At 46.8% G+C, this 25157-nt stretch overlaps 1 protein-coding gene across 1 annotated transcript in view; it reads right to left on the bottom strand.

Moving 5' to 3' along the window:
* The window catches only part of HMCN1 (hemicentin 1), a gene marked incomplete at both ends in the record, with an annotated part of 204833 nt that overhangs the window by 158281 nt on the left and 21395 nt on the right, over positions 1-25157 (bottom strand). The window contains 3 exons of the mRNA XM_084266123.1: positions 10277-10399; positions 11361-11519; positions 15834-15904. Coding sequence (XP_084122249.1) covers positions 10277-10399; positions 11361-11519; positions 15834-15904 — 353 coding nt within the window. The remainder of the gene's footprint in view (positions 1-10276; positions 10400-11360; positions 11520-15833; positions 15905-25157) is intronic.

The following is a 25157-nucleotide window of genomic DNA, read 5'->3' as shown; positions in this document are numbered from 1 at the left end:
GAAGGTTCTGGGCAACCTTATAGCCACCTTCTAGTCTCTGAAAGGTGCCTATAAGAAAGCTGGGGAAGAACTGTTCCCAAGGTCATGGAGTGATAGGATGAGGGGTGATGGGTTTAAACTTAAGAAGGGGAGATTTAGGTTGGATATTAGGAAAAAGCTCTTCAATAGGAGGGTGGTGGATCACTGGCACAGGTTGCCCGGAGAGGTGGTAGAGGCCCCATCCCTGGAGACATTCAAGGTCAGGCTTGGTGGGGCTCTGAGCAACCTGCTCTAGTGAAGATATCCCTGCTCACTGCAGAGGGTTGGGCTAGCTGGCCTCTATTGGTCCCTTCCAACCCAACACATTCTACAATCATAGAGGGCTCACCCCATGTCTGTGGTAGGCAAGAGGAGATGAGATTTTTCCCAAGTGTACAATTAGAATAACATAGGCAGGTGACACTGCTATAAAATGGTCTCAGTGGCAAGGTGTCAGCAGTGGAGTGGCTGGTGCCAGAGCAGAGGTCCTCTGGCAGCCTGAAGGGACATCCATGCCACAGGAAAGGAGAGGACAGAGATGCCTTCACATTAACCGCAGCCCCCAACCCCCTGGCACTGGTGGGGAGGAGGTGGCAGGCATGAAGTTGAGCTCAGGAAAGGAGGGAGGGAAGTTATTCATACTTGATTTTGTTTCCTACTATCTGAATAATTAAATAGCTATTTTAATTAGCAACAAATCAGTTATCCTGAAGTTGAGTTGGCTTTGCTTTCACCAGTCACTAGTAACCCTCATCTTCATTTTAACCCAAAAGCTTCTCCCCCAACCCCATTCCTCCTGTTCTCTCCCTCGCTTGGCCACAGGGGCGAGCAGCAGCTGAGTGGCAGCTCGGCTGTTAGCCATGGCAAACCCACCCCAGCCAGAAGACCCAGCCTCCCCCATAAAGCTCCTCATGGGATCTGTACATCAGAGAACTGCAGCTTTAATTGTCTGTATCCCATCAGAGAAAGGCTGGTGGTTTACAGCTCTGTGATGGAGATCCACAGCAATGCTGAGCCATCATTTGGGTGCATTCACAAACACCTTTCCAAGGAGTTCTCCATTCTGCTGCAACAACCCATCAGTGCACAAGACCTGGAAGCCAGCAATGAATGAGGGGGTTCTCCATGATTTGTTCCAATTACTACTAAAACCCTCAGCTCAAGAAGAAAAGCAGCCAGAACAGAAGACATGGATGGAGAGACCACGCAATCCTGCCTCCGTCAATCCGTAAGTGCTACTAAAGCTGACAAACCATCTCTCCATGTTATAAACCAGCACAAGATACCTGCTCAGGATTGCTCTAACCTGTCTCTGCATCAAATGGGGGTCATAGCTCCTCACTGACAGCATACACGTGATCCCAGTGACCCCAAAGCATTTTGGCCTTCGATGGCAACTGTACCTAAATGCCACCAAAGAGCAGTGAGGATGGTTATAAGTCATTGTCTTGCCACTAGGTAACTCCTTGGGGTGCTCAGTTTTCATATGTTGCTTTGCACATAACATTGTTCATGAGTACAGGCAGATGAGGGAACTGTTTCTAAGGGGAAGCCAGGATAAAGGATTCCCTCCTTGCAACCGCTCGGTCTCCTTCCTGCAGCTCACTGCCTCCAGTTATTTGTTTCTGAGGTTGTGCCACAAGCCAGATCATGGGAACCGCTAAATCACCAGCAAGAACTGGACTGAAAACAACCCATGTAAGATGGGGAAAACACCTTAAACCACAGTCACCGATCCTCCACAGCACACAGCTTCAACAGAAGTTCAGACAGGTTCTTCCAGCTCTGGTGCTTGTTGTGATTGGGTTTTCCCCCTAATTATATTTCTTCATCTCCTGCATCGTATTTTTACAAGAAGTCTCACTTTCACACAGCACAGGTTACTTCCAGCTCCTACAGAACCATGTTACTTCCACAGCCCTGGGAGGGGAAGACAACTGGGAGGACAACCAGGAAGGCAACTGGGAAGGCTCTCCAGTGTAAGGTTTATCAACATGCAACCATTGGTTTCAAAGACCTTCACCAAATAAATATTTCCAGGAACCCCAGACATCCTCTGTGGCAGACAAAGGAGAGCTGAGCCATGGAAATTGTTCCAAAAGCTCACTGCCTTTCAAAGGTAAAGTACACCTTGTAGCCCACTGCAGGAAACACCAGCAGCAGTTACTTGGTGATGCCCAGTGGCCTCTGTGTACTCTGAGAGGAGAACAAAGAACACTCCCAAATTAGAAAAGGAATTTTCAGTAAGGAAGGAGACGTGAATCCAGCCCTCTCTCCTCCTTTCCCACATCAATGACAAAAACTAACTTGAGTTAACCCTAATGTCAAGCTGGACAACACTGCCGCAACTATGCCAATGCCAATTCAGATAACACTGGGGAAAGAAGAGCCTGGCTTGCACCCCAACTCCTCATAGGTCCCTTGCTGAAACAACCAGCATACTTGCAAATGTGGTGCTACACTGATTCTTTTAGCACAAGTAGTTGCCAGTCTTTGGACAGAAGAAATGAATCTGGCATAAAAACACTGCTTCCAGCTTCTGCAGAGCCACCTTCCTTCAAATCAGGCTGTGAGCATCTCTTGGGCACGTTCTACTGAGACCAGGCACCAGCTGTTTCCAGAGGTGGAAGGGAACCAACTCTTTCGGTTTTGGTTTCTTTGTCGAGACAATCCAGCAGGCTTTGTGCCTGCTGCTTTGTATCCAGGCTGCTTGGTGTCCAGGTGAGGACACACCTACCAAAAACAGGAGCAAAGCCTCCCTGCTAAAATCCAGCAACAGGTTCATCGCTACACAATCCAATCACAGAACCCTAGGATCTCCTGAGTTGGAAGGGACCCACATAAGGACCACTGAGTCCAACTCCTGGCTCCACACAGCGCCAGCCAAGCCAGAAGCCTAACCCAAAGGGCACATATTTAGCTGTCCCACCAAGTCCATTAATAACGGACAACACTGGTCCAAGGGGTTATCTTCTGCACTGCTTCATCAACGTTAAACTGCAACTGAACTACCACTACACGGCCCAGATGTCTGTGTTAGGAAAGAGAAGGGAATCAGTTTGTACACACTCACCAGATGACACATTTCAGAAGCTGCAAGTCACAGGGATTTGATTGATTTCCAGAGCTGCATACTGGATGGCATTTCCCAGTGCAGCTGGGAAGAGTTTGTCAATAAGATTATTTTAACCAAGTCAGAGAGAGACAATAAGTCTGAGACAGAGCACTTGAACGTGCAGCTATCCGTGCACAACAAAGAACCCAGCACTGACCTAACCGGAGCCATCGCTAGGCTCTCTGAAATCTCACTGCAGAGAAGTAGCCATGTTCTCCTTCCCTCTCCATCTTTCTCCCATCTTTGTCTCTCATTTTCACAGTACAATTGTCCATTCAAAAACTACCCCAGATCCAACAGACCAATTTAGGTTTCAGTTCGCGTGCCAATGTGAACTTAACGCAGTTCATCTCATTGCTTCAAAGCAGCAACACGTACTGAAAGTGAAAAAAACCAACCCCTAAAACCCAACAAACACCCCAATCTCTTAACTGCTCTCTGCTCTCAGAGGGCTTGAAAAATTCAGCTTCAAAAGAAATGAACCCTCAGTCTTGGATTTTTTCAATCCATTTAAACCAATTGAGATGCTCAAGCACATGTTATGCCAACTGTGTCCCATCTCAGGCATATGCAATGGTTTCCTTACAGAGCTACATGTTGATCCCTGAAAAAGAACAACTTGTAAACCCTTTGGTTCGTAGGGTGACAAGGGCTCTGTCCTCAGCCTTGCAGTTTTAGTTTGTGCAGCTCCTCTGTGTACCTGCCAAGCTGTGACATTAGCCACAATGGGGAACACCACCACGTGTCTCTCAGCAGATAGAATCATAGAATAGCATGGGTTGGAAGGGATGCAAAGGACCATAGAGCTCCAACCCCTCTGCCACAGGCAGGGACACCAACCTCCAGGCCTAGATCTACACAAGGTTGCCCTGGGGCCCAGCCAACCTGGCCTTGAACACCTCCAGGGATGGGGCATCCATCCCATCTCTGGGCAGCCTGTTCCAGCCCCTCACCACTCTTTCTGTAAAGAACTTCCACCTAATATCTAATCTAAGCCTTCCCTCCTTTCGTTTCAATCCATTCCCCCTTATCCTGCCAGTCTCTGCCCTTTGAACAAGCTGATTCCCCTCCTGTTTCTCTGCTTCCTTCAGGGACTGGAAGGCTGCAATGAGGTCCCCCCGCAGCCTTCTCTTCTCCAGGCTCGACAAGCCCAGCTCCCCCAGCCTCTCTTCATAGGGGATGTGCTGCAGCCCTCTGATCATCTTTGTGGCCTCCTCTGAGCCCTCTCAGATACAAGTTCTATCTCTTTCTTGTATTGTGGGCCCCAGCTCTGGACACAGGACTCCAGCTGGGGCCTCCCGAGGGCAGAGCAGAGATACAGCGATAAGAACTTCGCTACCACAGCAGCTGCTGTAAATTCAGTGAAACTCCCGTTTGTGAGGCGCATGCAGGCCGGCTGATGCCCCCGAGGCCGCCTGGGGGTTCTCTTACAGTGGAGTTTACCCTTAAAACCCTTCATCCTACAGAAGAATTATGCTGTGCCACTGCCACTTCAGGGAAAAAGGAAACTCTTGGTTTTAACCTGAACATCTCTCAGAAGCAGCAGCTTCTAAGAGCAAGTAAGGGCCTTAAATTCAGTGTGGAACCCGGCTTTGGTTTTTGAGAGTATTTTGAGTTCCAAAATTAAAACGGCCAGCGGCAGCATGACCCCGCTTGCCTCAAGTCTGGCAGTAACCTCCTTATGTAGTTAAATTTTTCCCCAGTTCAACTCTGGGAGCTCCATTTCCCAATGCTGTCATGCCAAAGACGTTTGCAATACTGCTCCAGCACCGGTTTGGAAGCAGAATTAGTATTTTTTCCCCTTTGGGACCCTTGCAGAAAGCCCCCAGAAACAACCACAGTGTTTGTTGTTCTGCCAGCACAGGACTTGATTGATGTTATTAGAGGGGGAAGGGCAAATAGAGAAATAATTTATAACCCTTCTCCAGAGAATTTGCTCTTGCAACCTGCCCTGCTGTCAGGTCACACTGAAACCTGGAAAACGTATGGACTGTGGTCTCTATTCCCATTTGTTTACTCTGAGGCTCGGGAATATTTCTCAAACAGTCAAAGCAGCAGGATTTGAAGTTAACTGTTTGATTGCTTTAGTACATACAGGTTCACACTTCCAAGCCCTAGTAAGGCTGTGGAATGCATGTCCAAACACATCACACAGTGCACATGAAAACAGATCAGAAATCATACACATAATTACACAGATAAGACATGCATGCTTGAAAAGTTTTAGTGTTGAACCTCAAACTCTTCACAACTAGGAAACAAGATTAACGCCTGCCTGCTTTCAGCTGCCTCCAAAATATCCTCTTGCAGTTGTTTCCTGACAGCCCTTATGGTCACATTACGATCACAGTCTGCTTTTTCTAGAGAATCCAAGTTCCACATAAAGCAGAGGAAGGTCAGCTCTGACTTATTTCTTTTCCTTCCTCGCTTGGCATCTCTTCAGAATAGAGGCTGCTCTCCAAGGCAGCGTTCAGCCGCCTCTGCCATCAAACCCTTCCTCCTTCTTCTAGGGAAACACTCTGACTGTTTGGGACAGAGGGAGAGGGAAGGCCAGGAACAAGGCTGTGCAATACACCTTAATTCCAAGCTGTGATTTTAAGCTTTTGCCTTTGTTAGAAACACAAAAGGCCCCTGTGCTGCTTGCCAAGAACAGCACGAAGGTGACAAAGGGAAACAACATTTAAAATTGCTTCCTGATGCATCATCACCCACCCATACACGCAGCTCATACACACTGCAGATCTTTAACCAAGCCATGCAGGCATAGCTCCTAGGTTGCCATCCTCTGCAAGGAGTAACAGAAACAGTGCTTTTCTGGTGGGTTTTAGAGACTTCTGCTCACAGCAAAGCATTCTGAGTGTGAAGAATACCAGACATCATCCCAGATCCATGTGATCTTACAGACAGTAAAAGCCTGAGGCACCTTCCCCACAGGAACACGTTCTGCTTGAACTTGTCCTATCCTTACCATCAATCCCCTTCCCAATCTGCTCTCATTCACATCATCGCTTTGAGTCACAGACTTCTCACCCAAATTCCAAACCTTTTTTCTTTCCATCTAGTCTCATCCACCATTCAAGTCACTCAAGGACACCCTCACGTTCCACCAAAGGCAATGCCTTGTCTCCAGTCTCCTTCACAGTCATTCTCAGTTCCCCCCATCGATGTTCTGTACATGGAACATCTATTCCTACTTTTTTTTAAATAAAAAGGCAGTGAGAAAACTTTAGTTTTAAGCAGCCTGGGGAAAATCCTCCCTTCTTACAGGAAGGTTTAAATAAGAAAAAAAAAAACCAATCAAGTGTCTCAACACAAAAAGTAATGGAAGAGCCCTGCTCAGTTCTCAGCTACAGTGACCACACCAACTCACACAGCAACGACTCATCTTCACTAAAAAAAATGGCCCACAGGCACGATCTGAACCACCAAGGACCAACAAAATCACCACTATTTAAGCTGTGCCCAATTCACACTCTGCTGATCATCACTGTTCATCTTCACAACTGTTCCAGCATCTGTACAGACCCTTGGGCATCATAATAAGTTACAGGAATCTCCTCACAGTTAGGAGGGGAAGTAAGTGTGGAGTAACATAGCTTCTGTTCCAGTCAAAATGAGTGCCCTCCCGAAAGACACAAATACAACTGGATACAGTTACTGAACAGGATAATTTAACCCATGTTTGATGCATTTTAATTTCAAGCAATTACTGCAAATTAAGCCCCAAGACAACAAAAGCAGCCATGGAACCTCACTGCAGCCATGGAAATCTCACCCTAAAGAAGCACCTTTCCAGACCAGGACTTCAATGCTTTGATGAAACAAGCACAATCACCTTTCAAAGACGGTGGAATGAGAACGACGCTGATCTCTCAGACAGAAAGACATTTATTTTAGAACTTAGTAAAACAAAATAACTCAGAACTAGAGACCAGTCTGAAAAATTTCCAACTGGAGACTATTTAACTTGTCGTTAAGCACAGCAGCATTCACAAGTGCTTAACAGAAGCAGAACTTCAAAACCAAAATTTGACCAGTAAACCATTCCCTTTTAAGGGCTCTGATCACCAACTACATTTCCTCCCCACAGGCCTGTAATCAGACAGTTCATCAAGTTTTACCAAGTATGATAAAAACATATCTTACTGTTAAATATTTGATATTAGCCTGTCATGGTTTTTGAGTACAGAGCTACCTCAGTAGAGATGATGGTGCACCCAATACCTCAAATTAAGGAAAAATCTAGGAGATCTTTAGAAATTAAAAGCAAAACTTGTGCTTTGGACAGAATGACAAGGTTGGAAAAGACCTTTAAGATCATCAAGTCCAACCATTCCTGTCCTACGCTAAACCATCATCTACCCGTCTGTTAAACACACCCAGGGTCGGTGACTCAGCCCCCTCCCTGGGCAGCCTGTTCCAGGGCCCAACAATCCCTTCGGGGAAGAACTTTTCCCTCACATCTGATCTGACCCTGCCCTGGTGCAGCTTGAGCCCATTCCCCCTCGTCCTGTCTCCTGGCTGAAGAGACCATCGCCCACCTCTCTGCACCCTCCTGTCAGGTCAGTGTAGGCAGTGATAAGGTCTCCCCTCAGCCTCCTCTTGTCCAGGCTGAACACCCCCAGCTCCCTCAGCCGCTCCTCAGATGATTTGGCCTCTTTAGTAAGAATCTTCTAATTAACACACTGACACAGTGGCAAACATACCAAAACATGACCTTCCTCTTATTCTAGTAGAGGAACTTCATTCACCAAGTAAGTGGGCATACTTATGTGCTTCAAGCTTTGCTGGACTGAACCCAACACAACTTTGTCAAGTGACACTAATTGTGACCAAGTTAATTGCCGGATTTAAGATAAAGTCCTTCCCAGGGGTGAAAGAAGGGAGTAAGTTTCCTCAGCCTCCTCGATAACAGACACGTTGGACAAGCATCAAGTATTGTTTTGTTGTGTTGCCTTGTAGCTAGCTCATACTATTGCTTCATTCTCCACTTAATGCGCAAAGGGCAAGGCTGAGAGCAGTGGTTTGAAACTTTAGACACTAAAAATAGCCTTGTTTGGGTTTTGTGGGGTAGAATAATCAAAAATGTTTTAACAAAAACAAGACATTGGCAGTGTGTTCCCAGTCATGACTCCATAGCTCTTTCCTAATCGACAGTTCAGCCTTAGCTATCCCCAGGCCCCTAACAGTGACTGTGTTTTAGTATTTAGAAACTTTGTTATCCAAGTAGCCAACAATGTGTAAAGAAAAAGGAGGATGAGTTTTATTTCTGCTTAACATGGCCTGAAGGATATAGCATAAACTGCTGAAACGCTTTACTACTACATCTCCTGCTCATTCGCATCCAACCACTGGCAGATGTGCTCCTGGAAAACCGTATTTCTGAGCTAGAACTGAAATTTGGGATGACAGAGTTTTGGGAAACTCATTTGCACAGCCTGTTAGCCCCAGCACAGCTTTATGTAAGGTCAATCATCACTACAGTTATTTCAGAGTCTTCTGGTTTTAATGCAAATCATTCAGCAGTTACTGTGGAAGCCTTCCCAAGGTGACATTGAAGGGATTTTTACCTAGGCCTGTGACCACTGAAAGGAGATACAATGCTATGAAGCAGTGTACCCTTCCCTCCCCAAAAAAACATCCTGCAAGAACAGCAGCTGTTGGGATCCTCACTTGTTGATACCCTTCTCTGGCTCTTGGGCAGGCCACGGGCTGTCAAGGTGAGGGGTCCATTCCTCACAAGCAAAGAGTACAAGCAAACATTGAGATGGAGAGGGAAGGAAGTGACAGCAGCTACTGACACCCCCAACCTCCTGCTTAAAACTTTACTCAAAATTCAAAGACAGGAGAACCATTCAAGCAGAGGCTGGAACTCTTGGGGATAGGAAAGTGCCCGGAAGCTCAGGAAGCCGAGGCAACCAGCCAACAAAGAAGTGTGTGCCAGCTCCACTTAAGAACACAGGGTCACCTAGCACCTACAAGTTGTTCCTCAAGCTCCCTCCTACCTCCCAAAACCAGAGCAAAACCAAAAACTTTATCCTAAAACTTCAGTCCTGGCAGAGAGTATTTCCCACCAGCAGGATTACAGTCCTTTCTGCACAAAGCGATTTCACCATGTCTCGGAGAGAGAAGTTTTACCCTTCATACACAAATTCTTCCAAAACACAGGTCAGGAACTGCACAGTCCCAACAGCTAATGTCTTCTCCTCTGACCTTAAACCTATCTAACCCTTGGAGGATAAATCCTCTGGCACATTCCAACTTTTGATTGCCTTCACGTTATTGTCAATCCCCAGCAAGAACTTCAATTTTCTAGAGAACTGCAATGTATCTCCAGCATCTCTCACTGCCCAAGAAAGAAAAAGGAACCAGCCCAAATAATGTCTTTTATTCACAAAACTCATCTAGTTACTGCTTATACCAGGAAGTCAAAGGAAAATATTTACTTCAGTTCTAAACAACTCCAGCTCCCCAGATAACTAACAGAGGATTTCAACTCTCTCCAAATTATTTGCTCATGCACTGTTGAAATTTCATTTCTGCCTAAGAACCCCTGAAGTTTGCAAAGAAAAGTCACCTGAGGCTGTGAGTCAGCAGTCATTACTACTGGTGAGTCAGCAGAGCTGGTCAAGCAGTGAAACCATAACCTCCATTAAAACAAAATGAAACAATACTTAGGACAGTTACTTAGCATGCAATGGAAACCTGCTAGCTCACACCTATCTGTGCTCACCCCTCTCATGATGTGAGGAATGGTTCTGTCCAGGTTTATTAGCTATCTGTTGCTCACTAACAAAATGCTCATTGAAAGCTGACAGTGCTCTCTCACTTGGAGTAGTAAAGCCACTAAGCTACTCAGAGCTGGTCCTGGCTTTACAGGCTCTCCTCCCATCAGCCTTCTGGCACAGGCACAGGGAAGCTGTGAGGTTCTTTCATCAGTGCACTTCACATTTCCCCAAGAGAAAAGCTGCAGATTTACATCCCAGTACAGCAGATGGAAAAGGAAGGAAGGGAAAGGTGGAACAGAGTCCACATACCAGCAGCAGCACATTAGAATTTCCACTCTTCTTTGTAACCCCTGGATCAGGTCATTTAAGGATTTAGAGCACAAGCCTCTATACACTGCAGAGTCTGAGCAGTTACCTCGTTAACTTGCTTTTTGTCCAAGTGAAAGACTTGACCAGAACTCGTTGAGGCAATTTCTTCATAGACCTTGTAACCAATGTGATTCCTGTCATCACAGTCTCCAGTCAGCACAAATACCACCTGTGTTTAAAAGAGAAATTAAAAGATTAAGAGTCATTTGGCATATGGTGCAGAGTTCAGGAAAACGCTGCAAAGACAGCCATGAGGCCCAATGAGAGAACAGCATCACTTGGCAGGGGTTGGTATTGCTTTGCCTGAAGGACAGCCACATTGCACTCCCTACTGAGGGAAAAAGAGATGAAGGAGAATGGGAACAATTCTTTCCCCCTCTACTCGGCCCTGGTGAGACCCCACCTGGAATACTGGGTCCAGTTCTGGGCCCCTCAGCTCAAGGACACAGAATATATTGAAAGAGCCCAGCACAGGGTCACCAAGATGAAGGGAGTGGGACACCTTCCTTAGGAGGAGAGGCTAAGGGAGCTGGGCCTCTTTAGCATGGAGAGGAGGAGACTCAGGGGTGACCTTATTAATGTTTATGAATATGTAAAGGGTGAGAGTCAGGAAGACAGAGCCAGGCTCTTCTCAGGGATGGCAGCGACAGGACAAGGGGCAGCGGGTGGAAGCTGGAGCAGAGGAAGTTCCATGGGAATGTCAGGAGGAACTTTGTCCCTGTTAGGGTGAGGGAGCCCTGGGACAGGCTGCCCGGAGAGGTTGGGGAGTCTCCTTCTCTGGAGACATTCAAACTCCTCCTAGATGTGTTGTTCTGTGATTTAGTCTGGGTGACCCTGCTCTGGCAGGGGGTTGAACTAGATGATATCTCAAGGTCCCTTCCAACTCCCAACATTCTGTGATTCTGTAACAGACAAGAATCACTCACCCAGTGATGCTCACCTGTCAGCCCCAGTACTTCCACAATACTTATTTCAGAACAATATAAATACAAAAAACACACATATAAACCGTTAAGTTGACCAAGAATGCTGGAAGAAGGGTCACTTCCACTCTCCAGCTCACGACCCTGCACCCTTCAATACCAAGAAAACAGGGCATTCAATACTTGGCATATCAATCCCCCCTGTACCTGTGACTGCTTCTGTTGGATGAGCTGAAGCACCTCATGGGTGAGTCTGTAGTCCTTGGATCGCGCATCAGTGAACACATAGATGAACGAACCAGGAAGAGATATTTCCAGAGCGATCTTTATTGCCCCAATGCTCATCTCTGGACAGTCTCCGCCGCCCTGTTCACAAGTAGAACAGCTAAGTAAGTATTTTGCCAAGAAAAAAATACAATACCCAATAAGCTAGTTGCTTTTGGAACATTTAAGACAAATACTTTATCGGCTTCTAATAATTGATTTGCTTTTTTATCCTAAGCATCATACAGTTCCCACAGGCTGCCATCAGACTCACACTCACAGGCAACAACTGTAACAATTCCTTAGGGAAAACAAAGTCAAAGGAAGGGTTGTGGTTAGCCCTGAAAGGGGTTGGTGTCATGGTCACTGTTCTCCTTCCTGGGAGCACCATGGCTGGTGCTGCTCCAGCTCCATTCCCTACACTCACACACTCCCTTACTGGCTGCCAGGTTAATTGCTCTAGTAGCTGCAGTACTCAGGGGAGGTCACCAATAATCACAGATGGGAAATGATCTCAGCTGGGCAGCACTGAGCTCCAGCAGGAATTTTCCATACCAGCACAGCAAGACCTTGACCCAGGCATCACTCCACAGAGCAGGGGGTTCAGTGGAGGGGGCACAGGCGGTGTGTTCCCAGCAGTGCTAAGGAGGCAGCTGCCTAGCTGGAGGCTTCTCAGACTGTTTAATCAAAACACTTCCAGGTATGACTTACTCTCATATGAAAGGACCAGTGTCTCTTCTTAATTAAGAATTAGAGGAAAATACTATTTAAATAAAAGTTCACTTCAACTTACATAAGAATGAGCTTGGCAAATTGAAGACTGAACTTACCAAAGAGCTTAAGGATGACTGTAAAACCTGCCCTGTAAAGAACAACACATCTCTGCACTTCCAGTGCTAAACATAAATGTTATTTATTTCTGCAACCAACATGCCTTCACACATACAAATATACAAATCTCCAAGAGCTGGGGAGGAAGAAGCAAGCAGAGGATGCAACTGTTGCATCTGTTTTCAATTCCTGAGATGCCATCAGAAATTATGTTTCGAGGTTAAACATTCAGCAGACACACAAACCAGAACAAATCCTGTCTCCCACAGTCCCCCAGACCTAATTTCAGCTGTCCCCAATGCTACATTCACAACTGCAGCAACTTTTATTCTATCAGTACCTTCAATTTTCAAGTCCTCATCTCTAGTAAAGAAGAGGTACATCACCATTGCTCTTTTTGTAAGTCAGTCCTTGCAAACATGGTCTCACTGTCATGGGAAAGGCAAGTGGTTGACGCCAGGTGGAGTGAAATTCAAGAGGGATTTCTCCAAACCTATTTTGGACAAATGTTGGAACTTTATCTTGACAACACACACACGGGGTAGTGGGACAGATCAGTACGCCTGAGTTATTTCTCTCGTGCTCTTGCAAAGTAAATGTCATCTTCAGCAGAAGACTCTTCCACACAAAGCTTTAATTTGTAGGCAAAGTCAAGACAAGAGCTAATTTCTCCAGAACCCCACTTGGAACAAGAAAAATCTCTATTCCCACTTCAAGCCCACTAGATAACAGCCTCACATAATATTCAGCATGACAGCACCTATTTCTACCTATCATAGGGAAAGCACTGCTGAGCTAAACTGTAATCCTGAGAACAAGGGGGAACTTTGCTCACTAAAGCAATGAAAGTGAATCTCAGCTACAAAGAGCAAGGAAACAAAAGTGTATTAGCTCTAAAAAAAAAAAAAAAAAAAAAACAAGGAAACTTTTCCTTTACATGTTTCCTGCCTTTCTCTCCAAACTGCAGCTGAATGATCTGATTACCTTGTGAAACCTTCTGGGAAAATTGAGGTGAATAAAGCTGGGCAAGTCTCATTTCCCTCTCAGTTTGGACAGGCACAGTTCAGCTCATTTGCGCTATTCACACTTCTTAGGCCTAAATTTAGTACCTATATAGCTACTTAAGCAGCTTTGCATCTACCTACAAAAGGATAAACGTAGTATCCTGCTTTAAAAGGTGTTCTGAACTCTTGCAGAAAACTGTTGTTACTGAGTTGTCATTTCTTAGACCAAGAAATATTCAAATATGGCCTTTTCACAACTGGTGATTCCAGTGCATCAGCACCATGGGATCACGTAACACTCAGACCATGTGAATACACTGGGGAAGATTTTCAGAGAGACAAGATTTCAGTGTATTGCTTATGTGGATACCTAGGTGGTGTGAAAACTGTATTTAGAAGAAGCCCATCTCTAATGTCACCTACAGACCCTCCAGATGGATTTTGCTGGAAAACAAAAGCTGGGATTATCCTACTGCCCCAAGAGGACAAGGTTTAATATTCATGGAAATCACAGAATCATAGACTCACAGACTGATCTGGGTTAGAAGGGACCCCAAGGATCACAGAGTTCCACCCCCCTGACGCAGGCAGGACACCAACCTCCAGGCCTGGAGCTACACAAGGTTGCCCAGGGCCCCAGCCAACCTGGCTTTTAACACCCCCAGGGATAGGGCACCCACCAACTCTCTAGAAAGCCTGGTTCCAGCCCCTCATCACTCTCTCTGGAAAGAACTTCCCCCCCATATCTCATCTAACCCTTCACTCCTCTAACCCTTCCCTCCTTCAGCTTCGCTCCATCCCCCTTGTCCTGCCAGTATCTGCCCTTTGAACAAGCTGATTCCCCTCCTGTTTCTCTGCTCCCTTCAGGGACTCAAGGCTGCAATGAGGTCCCCCCACAGCTTTCTCTTCTCCAGGCTGAACAAGCCCAGCTCCCCCAGCCTGTCTTTGTAGGAGAGCTGCTCCAGCCCTCTGATCATCTTCGTGGCTCCTCTGAACCCTCTCCAACAGTCCCACATCTTTCTTGTATTGGGGCCCCAGCTCTGGACACAGGACTCCAGCTAGGGCCTCATGAGGGCAGAGCAAGAGAGGGACAATCACCTCCCTGTCCAAGCATATTTTGATCTGTTTTATCCATAAGGCTCCTTACCATAATCTTGACCTTAATTTTAGCTCCGTTCATTAATGAGAATAGTTGCTCTATGCCCTTTATTAAAATGAACCTAAAGCGTCCCCTACCTCCACATTACTCATCTTTGCATCATTTAACTGCCTTTCTAGGAAAAATACCTCCAAACACATTTTCCAGAACTATACAAGATATCCTATTAGTCCTGCTCTAATCACTTAATTGATATTTTGAACCTTCACCTATATACTCAGTGTGTTCAAGTCTCCAAATTAAGTGAAAGTCTCCATTTAGCTGAACAATCACATCTTGAAAGTAATTACAACACATGAAATCAAACGAGATAAAGAAATCTTAAAGTCCAAAACTTTTCAACCACTGAGTTTTAAATGAGTTTGAAATTCCTAAGGGCTTCATTTAAATCATATTGCCCTTAGGAAGAGCTGCAGTGGTGTCAGGGAGAGCTGTTCAGAATACAAATAGTGAATCCTAGAAGGATTTTTATCAAGTTTCCCTGTGAAGAAGTGTGCAGTGGCTGGTATTTCCTGCTTCCTTCATCATTTACTGTCCTTTTCTCTGAAATTCAATCTTTCTGCCAAGTGCTCACTCTCCCCAGACTGGCACTGCTGCCCTTCAAGCAAGCTATTTATTACAGGGATTACACCACACGTCTCCAGAAGCTCATTCTTTAGCCAGGGAGTCATCCTGGCACCACCAACCCCAGCAAAGTTCTCTCTCCACAGGTTGGAAGCATTTAGCTGGGTTAAGAGACAGAAGACAATGTTTTCACTCAGCAAAGGTGACTATTCCAATGCTTCCCTTCTACCTCCCCACCTAGGTGCTGTTCACCCTCTCCCTGAGAAGCTCCTCCAAGGGAGACAGACCCGTGTGCTCATCCAAACACTGCTCCCCTCACTCCTGCACAGCTCCAGAAGTGCTTCACAGGGGTTGTGCCATAGCCAAATACCCAAGCTTTCCAAACAGGGGGTGTTAAGGAAGGCATGACAGCCAAGGCAGTACCCAAGTGCACTTGATGGTTGGGGTCTCATGGTCCTTTTGTACCTAGATTAGTTAATTAAAGCTAATGAAGGGCTTTCATGGGAAACACAGTACAACAGTTCATAAGAGTGCCTGTGAACAAGTGGCAGGACTAATTAAAATGCAAAGTAAGTGTCAGCATTATCTAACCTTCTTTCCTGTGTTACAGAACTGAGTTCCCACTCGATTCATTTACATCCCACAGTGATGTAAATGAAGACAAAGTAATTAATTGCAATCCTAAAGAAAGGTGAGCAGTGAAGAGGAAGATGCTAGTTTATGCAAGTAAAATGACACAAACAGATGGCCTACATCCTGCTGAAGTGTTGCAGCAGCAACATCAACACAAGGGGAAAGATTAGGGGGAGGAACTAGAGCCTCTGGTAGAGCCCTACAGAGAATGAACAAGTTACTCACCTGAACGTAGAGCTCCCTGAGTTCAAACTGAAATTTCTTGGGATCTGTGGTTATTGTCACCGGACCAATTTCTAGGATAAAAAAAAATAAATTGGAAAGTATGAGAAAAAGACAAATTTACCAAAAGATGACTTCAAGTAAAGAGCTGGTGAATTCAGATTCCTAAAAATCTGGTAGCAAAACCCAAACTCAAAGCATTTAACAAGACGGAATCCCTGAGAATGATAAACCCAGCACTGATATCTACAATTCCAAACCCAGTAACTCCAATAGCACGCCAGTACTGCCAGTTTCTAGGTGTCTTAAATATTTATAGGCACAAACAGCATTCTGTGTTGGGTTTCCTTCACGTTTGACTTTGACAAACCCTTGAGTTGCTCTTAGCAATCAGAAAATCCCACAAACCAACGTGGCTGCACTGGAAAGTTCCATACTTCTCCTGAAACAGAGGTCTGAGTAAGCACAACATAGAGGCCTCTGAACAGAACACACACATGAGCTTCCCTGAGTGGGGAAAGAACCCCAGTGCCAGATTTCTTGCCTGAAAGAACAGATACACCAGAACTGGTGGTCACTGGGCTCATGCTGGGCTTTCCCAGCTCGAGAGAATCCAGCAGTGCTTGCCAGAAAGACCTGCCGCAGAACCAGCTTTGTTCTCAGCGCTTGCCACATCTTTAGATATCGAGGAACATCAGATTGAATTGTCTGGGCTGTGGGAGTGATGGTACCAAGTGTGATCCTCACCAGCTGTTTTCCTACGGCCGGGAATTCCCCGGTGTTTGCCTTACTCCATGGCACTCGTGCCCTTCACGCTTTGCCCGTGCCAGGCTGGCGTTGCTGCCCTGTCCTCGTGCCAGCAGAGGCATGTGTCGAGCTCAGCAGGCTGGTTCAGGGTGTTAAGCCATACATCAATAAACAGACAGAAAAAGGAAAGAGCAAATAGATTTCTGCTGGTTTAGTGCCCCAAACCACACAAAGCAATCAGCTGAGCACTGGCATACAAAAGGGGGGGGGGGGGGGGAGCAATTATGCAGCCATGGGGAAAGAAAAGCATGAAACTGCTCGCAGTGCCAGTTCAATGCAGCTGCAGCTTACGCTGAAGTGCTGTCTCAGCAGACCATACAGCACTTTCCAAGCTCCATAAAGTTAATACATCCTTATCTTCTGTATAATCTACCCATTTTTCTTTTATTAAACAGTCCAAAGTTTTATTTCACTGGAGTTTCAACAACAGCCATCACTAAGGTCTCTGGTCACACACGTGTTTGCGCGGGGGCTGTATTTCTGAGGGCCTTTTGCTGATATCACATAAAACCTTTCCTAGAATATTAAATTGTCTTAAGGTTTGGGAGTTGGCATTTAGGTTTGGTTTGACTTGAGCCACTTAACTGTGACTGTTATTTACTAAGGTGATAGACTACCCTTTGAAGACTCATAATGAGCACTCACCATTCCCCTGTGTGGTTCAGATGCTCCCGCTCACACCACCCCACTCAGTGCTACCCTCCTTTGCACACTCCCTAAAGCCTACACCTGTAATAAAGCTGTCTCCAAAGTGTTCTGCTTCAATCCCAGCCCCTGCCAGGCATTGTTCTGAAGCATGTGTCACATGGGGGGTTCAGGCACACAGAAAAGCCACCAGCTCCATGACTTGCTATCAGCTGAGGGCTTACATTTTTCAGCTCTAGAGCAGCAAATCCCTTGGAAAGGCTTTCTTTCCCTGTAAAATAGGGATCTGAAAAGCAACATTACTTCAGCTAAGCTAAAACAGCACATTGCGTTTAGATGGGGTTTGAATTTCACCCGGTTGCTCCACAGGCAGCAAGGGCTGGCTGCAGCCGTGCAGGATGCCAAGGCTGAGCCCTGCCAGCGTGCTGCAGGATCACATCACAGCTCTGGCTGCCCTCTGCTGCGAGCTCAGTAAAGAGCAGATCTCCACCATGGCACCCAGACCGGCGTTAGGCCCAGTCAGCATCCCACCAATGGTCATCTGTTGTGGGGACAGAACAGAGGACCTCAGGGATCTCCCCCTAGGCAGTCATGCAGCCAGTGGCCTCCCCTGAGGTGAAGCAAGGCCCCACAAAGGGCTGAAGAGCATTGTCCACACCCTTGGCAAAAACTGTCTCCTTCAAGGGACAAAGGGCAGTGCTGTGAACACCGTGGACCCTCCTGGCGTAAGAGGACAACCCTGTGTGTCTACATCAGCTCTTATCCAAGAGATGGCAGGAACAGTCCTGGTTGTAAGCAGTGATGATTGTGCTTCACATAAGCCTACAGCTATGGTTGGTTTGCCAGCACTGCACTAACTGATTGCTGATACAGCACGTGTCCAAAACAGCAACAGCCATCCAACTCTGGGCAGCACTGCTTCCCCATCCTCATCAGCTGATCTTCTCCCAGTGGTGTGAAGGTTACTTGGTACTCTTCTCACACGGCTTACAAGCCCCATCATTCCAGGTATGAAAGGTGACATGACAGAAGCTCATCATCTGCACCAAAGCCCAGCACCCGCTGCCTCACATATGCTGTTGGGCCACTAGCTCACGAGATCTGCTTGCCGAAGAAGCCAACACAGCCTTCACCAAGTCCATTTTCTCAAAACACCTGAGAAAAGCAGCAAAGGCCCAACTTTGCTCTTCCTGTGCCCCTTTAATGGTACTACACATACAGCCAGGCAGCCCACAGGTCTAACTACACATGTATCTGCATGCAAAGAGGCCCCGAGTTGCAGCAACTGCACGCAGAAGTCAGGCACACGAGTCAGACGTACCTCAAGCCAAGCACAGCTACAAAAGTACCACTCTAAATACAGGGTATTTACTCAGAAGCCAGACCCTGGAAACACGCCAAGTAAAGCAGAAGGAAAACCACCTTTTTTTGGAACTGCGTTAGATTTCTGGGCAAAGACTGACAGCGTGTTCCAACCGTGTCCTTTCCAACACTGACATATAGGGGACCAGCTTGTTACCGAGGTGGCCCCATCACTTGTCATCCAGCACTGACCCTGGTCATCTAGAGCTGACTGCACCAAAGATAAAACCCCGACAGGCCCAGCCACATAGCGTGTCTGTCTGTCTGTCTGTCTATCTGCAGTTAGCGACTGAACTGTCTTGTCTCAAAAGCAGAAGGCAAAGGTCCGTTCCTGCAGTCAGGCAGGGTGAGGCCGGGCTCGATGCACATGCACATGGAACTGGTAAGTGAGGAAAGGAACCCTGTTTTCAAGGAACATTGCAGGTTACCAAACCCAGGCTGAGCTTCCTCAGCTGAAATCCCAAAACTCAACATGACCACCTCGGAGTCTGAGCTCGTACCTAACCAAACCCGACAGCAGAGAGTCAGTACCAGTCCATCTGACAGAGATGGAGTCTCAGTACTTTATTTCTGGAGCAAAGCTGGTAACAGTCACCTCCTTGGTACATAAGCAGGGAGGTCAGAATCACAGAATAGAACCCCCGCAGTGAGCAGGGACATCTTCACTAGAGCAGGTCACTCAGAGCCCCACCAAGCCTGACATTGAATGTCTCCAGGGATGGGGCCTCCACCACCTCTCTGGGCACCCTGTGCCAGTGATCCACCACCCTCCTATGGAAGAACTTTTTCCTTATATCCAACCTAAATCTCCTCTTTTGTAGTTTGAGACCACTACCCCTCACCCTATCGCTCCATGTCCTCGGAAACAGTCCTTGTCCCTGCAGGAAGCAGCCCTTCGGAAAGGCTGAGATGGTTTGCTACCACCTTCTGCATGTTTGCATACAAGCTGAGCAGCAAGAATTGGGAAAGCCATAAATCACCTAGTGACACACAGCCACACAGAATGACTGCTGAGCTCGGCACTCCCTTCCCCCTGACCATGTAAAATCCATCTGCACCAAATATCCAGCTGAGACAGCTGGGTGGTTGAGGTATCCAGCAATGGGATATGGAAGCCATTTGCCTAGCTCTCATCAACTCAGCACACTGAGTTTGTTTGTCCTGAGAGAAGAGAAAAAAAGCTCTAATTAATACTTGGTAGCCAAAGGAATTTCAGCAGAGACACCAAGTCCTGGGGAACGCTCTCACCCACAGAATTCCTTTTAACTCCGAGCAGGGACGTCTCCCTAGTGTAAAGCTACATCCAGAATTAAAAACCAATGAAAAACAACAACAAGGAGGAAAACCAGCCTCCACACCCACAAACCACCACCCCAACCCACATAACAGCACCGACACCCCAGTATTTTCATAACAACCCAAATTACAGAAGCCTTTTACCAGATCCCTGTTTCATTACACACAGTGATGGGTAATCCCAGTCCTACCAGTTTATCGGTGCAACGGCAGAGCTGGGCAGCCTGTCACCAGCACTGTGTCTCTGCAATGGCATGGGAGCACAGCCCTCTGGCCTCCAACTGAATAAAGTTTGTTTATTTAGTGATTTCTTCATCACAGAGCACACAGCTCAAGAAATACATCATTTCCATCACATTAGAATCACAAGGAATCCCCAAGTGGCAATTATCTCCCACGTTCTTTTTTATTCCTAAAGGGAGTTGGCAAGTGTAACAGAAGGCATCTAAAAAATAAGGACCTGTCCTCAGTAGAAGAGGTGTGGGTCTTAAATGCATTGAAAAATCATCAAATCAGAATGATCTGGGTTGGAAGGGACCCCAAGGATCACACAGTTCCAACCCCCTGCCACAGGCAGGGACACCAACCTCCAGGCCTGGATCTACACAAGGTTGCCCAGGGCCCCAGCCAACCTGGCCTTGAACACCCCTAGGGATGGGGCACCCACCCCTATCCTGGGCAGCCTGTTCCAGCCCCTCACCACTCTCTCTGGAAAGAGCTTCCCCCTCATATCTAGGCAGTGCAGTGTCAGCACCCACACATCCCTGCTAACAGATGGCAAGACTTACCTCTTGAGATGGATGTCTGGTGGGGGTGGGAAATGGCACCCCCACCCTGGGCATGGCTACGTGCATTCATTTCATGAGCAGTGCCCACCGTGCCTTTCCATCGAGTGCTGCCTACTTGCTGATGGGGCCTCCTACAGGCAGCTGGCAGTAGCCTCACAATCGCAGGCCCTGGTTCTTATGGGGTACTTCAACTACCCAGATATTTGCTGCAGGGCCAGCACAGCCAGCTGCTCACAGTCCAGGAGGTTCTTACAGTGCACAGATGGTAACTTCCTAATGCAAATGGTTGGTAAGTCTACCAGGAGAGGACAACTGCTGGCTCTTGTACTTACGAACAAGGAGGGACTGGTTGGAGGTGAAGATAGAGGGTAGACTTGGCCGCAGTGACCATGACATGGTGGAGTTCAAAATCTTATGCTGTAGGAAGAGGTTATCAAGTAGGACTGCAACCCTGGACTTCAGCAGGGCCAACTTTGGCCTCTTCAAGCAATCACTGGGGGAAATCCCATGGGACAAGGTACTGGAAGGAAAAGGGGCCCAACATAGTTTGTCCATATTCAAGGACTACTTCTTCCAAGCTCAATATCAGAGCATCCCAATGGGAAAGAAGTCAAGAAAGGGAGGCAGAACACCTGCGTGGATGAACAAGGGACTGCTAAGCAAACTCAAGTTTCAAGAGTCTACAGGTCACAAATTGGGGGGATGGACACCTGGGAGGAACATAAGACTACTGTCAGGGCATGTAGGGTGGAAACTAGGAAAAACTAAGGCCTCTGGAATTAAACCTTCAAGGCAGGCCAAGGACAACAGAAAGGGTGTCCTCAAATACACTGGAGACAAAACTAATGCTAGAGGCAACATAGGCCCTCTGTTGAATTAGGTTGGCGCCCTGGTGACTGAGGATATTAGGAGTTACTGAATGCCTTCTTTGCCTCTGCCTACACTAGCTACAGCAGTTCTGTCAGTCTGAGGTCAGAAGACCAATACAGGTTTCATATACACACACACACACACACACACACACTCGTGCCCACCTGTATTTTCTCTACATACACATACAAATAATTTTCTATGTCAGATCTGCCTCCCACTCTTGTCTCCCCTACACACTCTCAAGTTCCTCTACCACCAGAGATGATAAAGAACTGGGAATAACCAACCCAAGGTCATCCCAGTGACCCAAGTACATACAGAACACTGCTGGGACTCTTACACACCTCTCTGGAGCACAGAGGATTTCGGTTTTACACTGGTTCATCCTGCACTGCCAAGAGCACAGCAGCTCACACTGCTGCCTTCCTCTTCTGCGAAGGCAAAGCATCAGCAGACACTGTCATAAAGCATCTGGTTGTGGAGTCTCCTTCTCTGGAGATATTCCAGACCCCTCTGGACACCTCCCTGTGCAACCTGTCCTAGGAACCCTGCTTTGGCAGGGGGTTGGACTCAATCTGTAGAGCTCCCTTCCAATCCCTACGATTCTGTGATCTGGTGGCACTGCAGAGCACACAAGCCTGGAGCGATTGCTTCCCTCAGCCTGCAGTCAGGACTATACAGCTGATAAGGGCTACAGCCCATCTCCCTCCCTGAGCCGCAGGGAGCAGCAACCGGTTATGGAGGCTGGCCCATGCTCCCAGCTCACATTGAGCACCCAACAAGGTCATGAGATGACCCTCTGCTTTTGTTTATTTCCCGTGTTAGCAGCCATCTAAACCAAGTAACATTTGGTTCATAATGCTCTTTAAATTTTTTCTCCAGCCTGAACTCCAGCTCAGTCCAGGGCTATTTCTGTCTCAACTCTTGCTCTGTGTGCTTTGGCACTGCTCCTTCAATGCTTGCAACCCACCCTGAAGAACAGGGCAGGAATGAATGTCGCTATGGACTTTACAGTGCTGTCCTGTGCTTCACAGCCTTAACACACTGACATCCAACCAAACTACATTTTTAATTCAAAGTTCACACTCTCTGGAGATATTCAAGACCCGCCTGGACACCTGAGTGACATGTCCTAGGGAGCTGCTTTGGCAGGGGTGTTGGACCCGATGATCTCTCGAGGTCCCTTCCAACCCCTACAATTCAATGATTCTATGATTACAATCTGACCTTATTTACTGGAACATCAAGCAAAGATTCATGTAGAGCTGCCACCCAGAGCGCTGGCTTGGAATACCCGAGTTCCACTGTCGGGAGCCTCTTGGCGCTGCAGGTACCTCAGTACAGCTCCTTCTGCCCTGAACCCCAGTGCCCCTGTGTCCCCAAAGGCATCGCGGCTCCTTTTACTTTTCCAGACGAGATGCAGCCAGTCACAAAAACTAATTAAAACCTTCTACTGCTTGGAAGGCCACAGTCAGGTATTACTTCCTTCACAAAAAGCCTTGGGAGACCCTTGGAGAGGGCTGCCTCACTCAAGCCAAGCCTGCATTTTGATGACAAGACAGAATTGGAACTGGAGAAGCAACGGGCTCTTGCCTGCAGAAGCCCCACGGTGCTTTCCTGAAGCAAGGGAACAGCCAGTGCACCCAGCAGCCACTGCTACATAAAAAACAGACCACAAAAGCAAGTTACCAGCAGCAGCTTGAGCATCCTGAGAGCAAGACAGACAGGCAGCAATGGCAATTCTTGTTACAGAGCGTGTGGTGATATCCCAAGTCAGGAACACACATTAACATGGGGAACTGCTACCCAGTCCCTAGGGATCCAGGAGTTGGCAACCCATGCCAGTTGGTACCTCCCCACTCTCATAGTTTCAGGCCATTACCCCTTGTCTGAGCTCTACAGGCCCAGCTAAAAAGAAAAAAGAAGCATCAGTTAGTTTGTCAGACTAAAGCATCTACTTAAAGATGCTACAAGCTCAGCGACTGGCATACCAGGGTAAAGAGAACTTTCTGGTCCCTTTAAAAACCTATTATCCATTTTAACAGTGAACACTTGGTAAATAGTTTACATTCTGTTTTCTACTGAACAGAGACCTGTCTTACCCCAGTGTGGCTCAGTTTGATAGGTCAGGTAAGGAGATTTTTCTAGGTCCCTTCCAGCCTGGGCTGCTGGAGGATTCTACAGCACAAGTGATGAGAAGAAGCTGCAGAATACATGACTGCAGAATTACTTGTCTGACAGAGCCAATGTGGGCAGAAGAGGATACTGAAACATTTTAGTTCCATTAATAAACCCAACAGAGTGGTTTGGATTTAAATGTCGATTTAAAAAAAAAAAGTTAAAACACATTTGTCATGACCAGATGAACCTCTCAAAATCTTCATTAAAGGTTGACTCTGCCACAGAGTCAACTGTAACTGGCACCCTGTAAAGCTAGCTACTGGGAGCCAGTTAACTGCGACCCATTCTGTAGGACTGCACTTACCTCACCCTCTTCATCTGGGGAAAGAATCAAACCCCAGGACTGGTCCCCACAGGAAGCCATGCAATTAAGCTCAGAGAGTATTTGTTAAGTAAATCCTGCTGCACAGGAGTCTCTGATTCTAGCTGTGCTGCCAAGGATGTGGTCACAAGCCTGACATGTTTACTTACCACTTCGGAAAGGGAATCTGCAAATTCACCTCTGTAAGCTCCACAGGACGTAAAGTAACCCCCAGTTCATGTCTAAGTACCATTTCTGCTGACAGCCATTGCATGGGTAAAATTCAGGTCTGACAGCCAGCAAAACACCTTTTCATAAACACCATTTTTTAAAGTCGACTGAGAAATTCTCATCCTGAGCCAGTGACTCTATGTGCACCAATATTAATAGTTATAAAATGACCCTTAGTTAGTCTAGAGAATGTGCTAACAGTTATTAGAGGACAACTCAACCTTCAAGAGCAACCAAACATTTCATCAACTCCAGGTCCTCTTGGAAGTCCAGATGCATCCTTCACTGCCTGGGAGGGAAGTTAAGAAACCTCCCTATCCTCATTAACACAGCTGCTCAAAGAACAACCCTATCTTCATTTGAGGATCTGGCAAACTAGAATAAAGTCTCCACTGTCCTTAAATGACTCAACACCTTAAAAGGACAAGGTAAGGAAGGGTATTCCTCCCCAAATGACCAAAGACCCCATGCTTGTGCAGCAGTGTTTTGCCAATGCAGCAGATTTCAGTATGCAGGTGCAGAAGGACATTTGGTCAGCTTAATGAATACACAAACATGGCTGGAGACTTTGTGGTGAATATGCAGACACGGGTGGAGATTTTGTGCTTTTCTGTGTATAAAAGTGAGCTGGTTCTTCTGCAATAGCATGCTTGATTTGGGGATTTCCACCTGGCACCCTGGCCTTAACAGAGCAGTATCTCCTCTCTAAACTAGTTCTTGGTTTCAAGAGTCTTGATTTCAGGTAACAAAACTACCTAAAGAGAACCAAAGCAGGAAGAGACTTGTGCAGAGCACCTACCACCAACCTGCAGGTTCGGCTCAGGGAGAACACAGAGTTAATCC

The sequence above is a fragment of the Gallinula chloropus genome (genome assembly GCF_964237585.1).
Source record: "Gallinula chloropus genome assembly, chromosome: 6".
NCBI classification, from domain to species: Eukaryota; Metazoa; Chordata; class Aves; order Gruiformes; family Rallidae; genus Gallinula; species Gallinula chloropus.
Note: the sequence above shows the minus strand (reverse complement) of the source record. Positions and strands in the feature narration are given on the sequence as shown.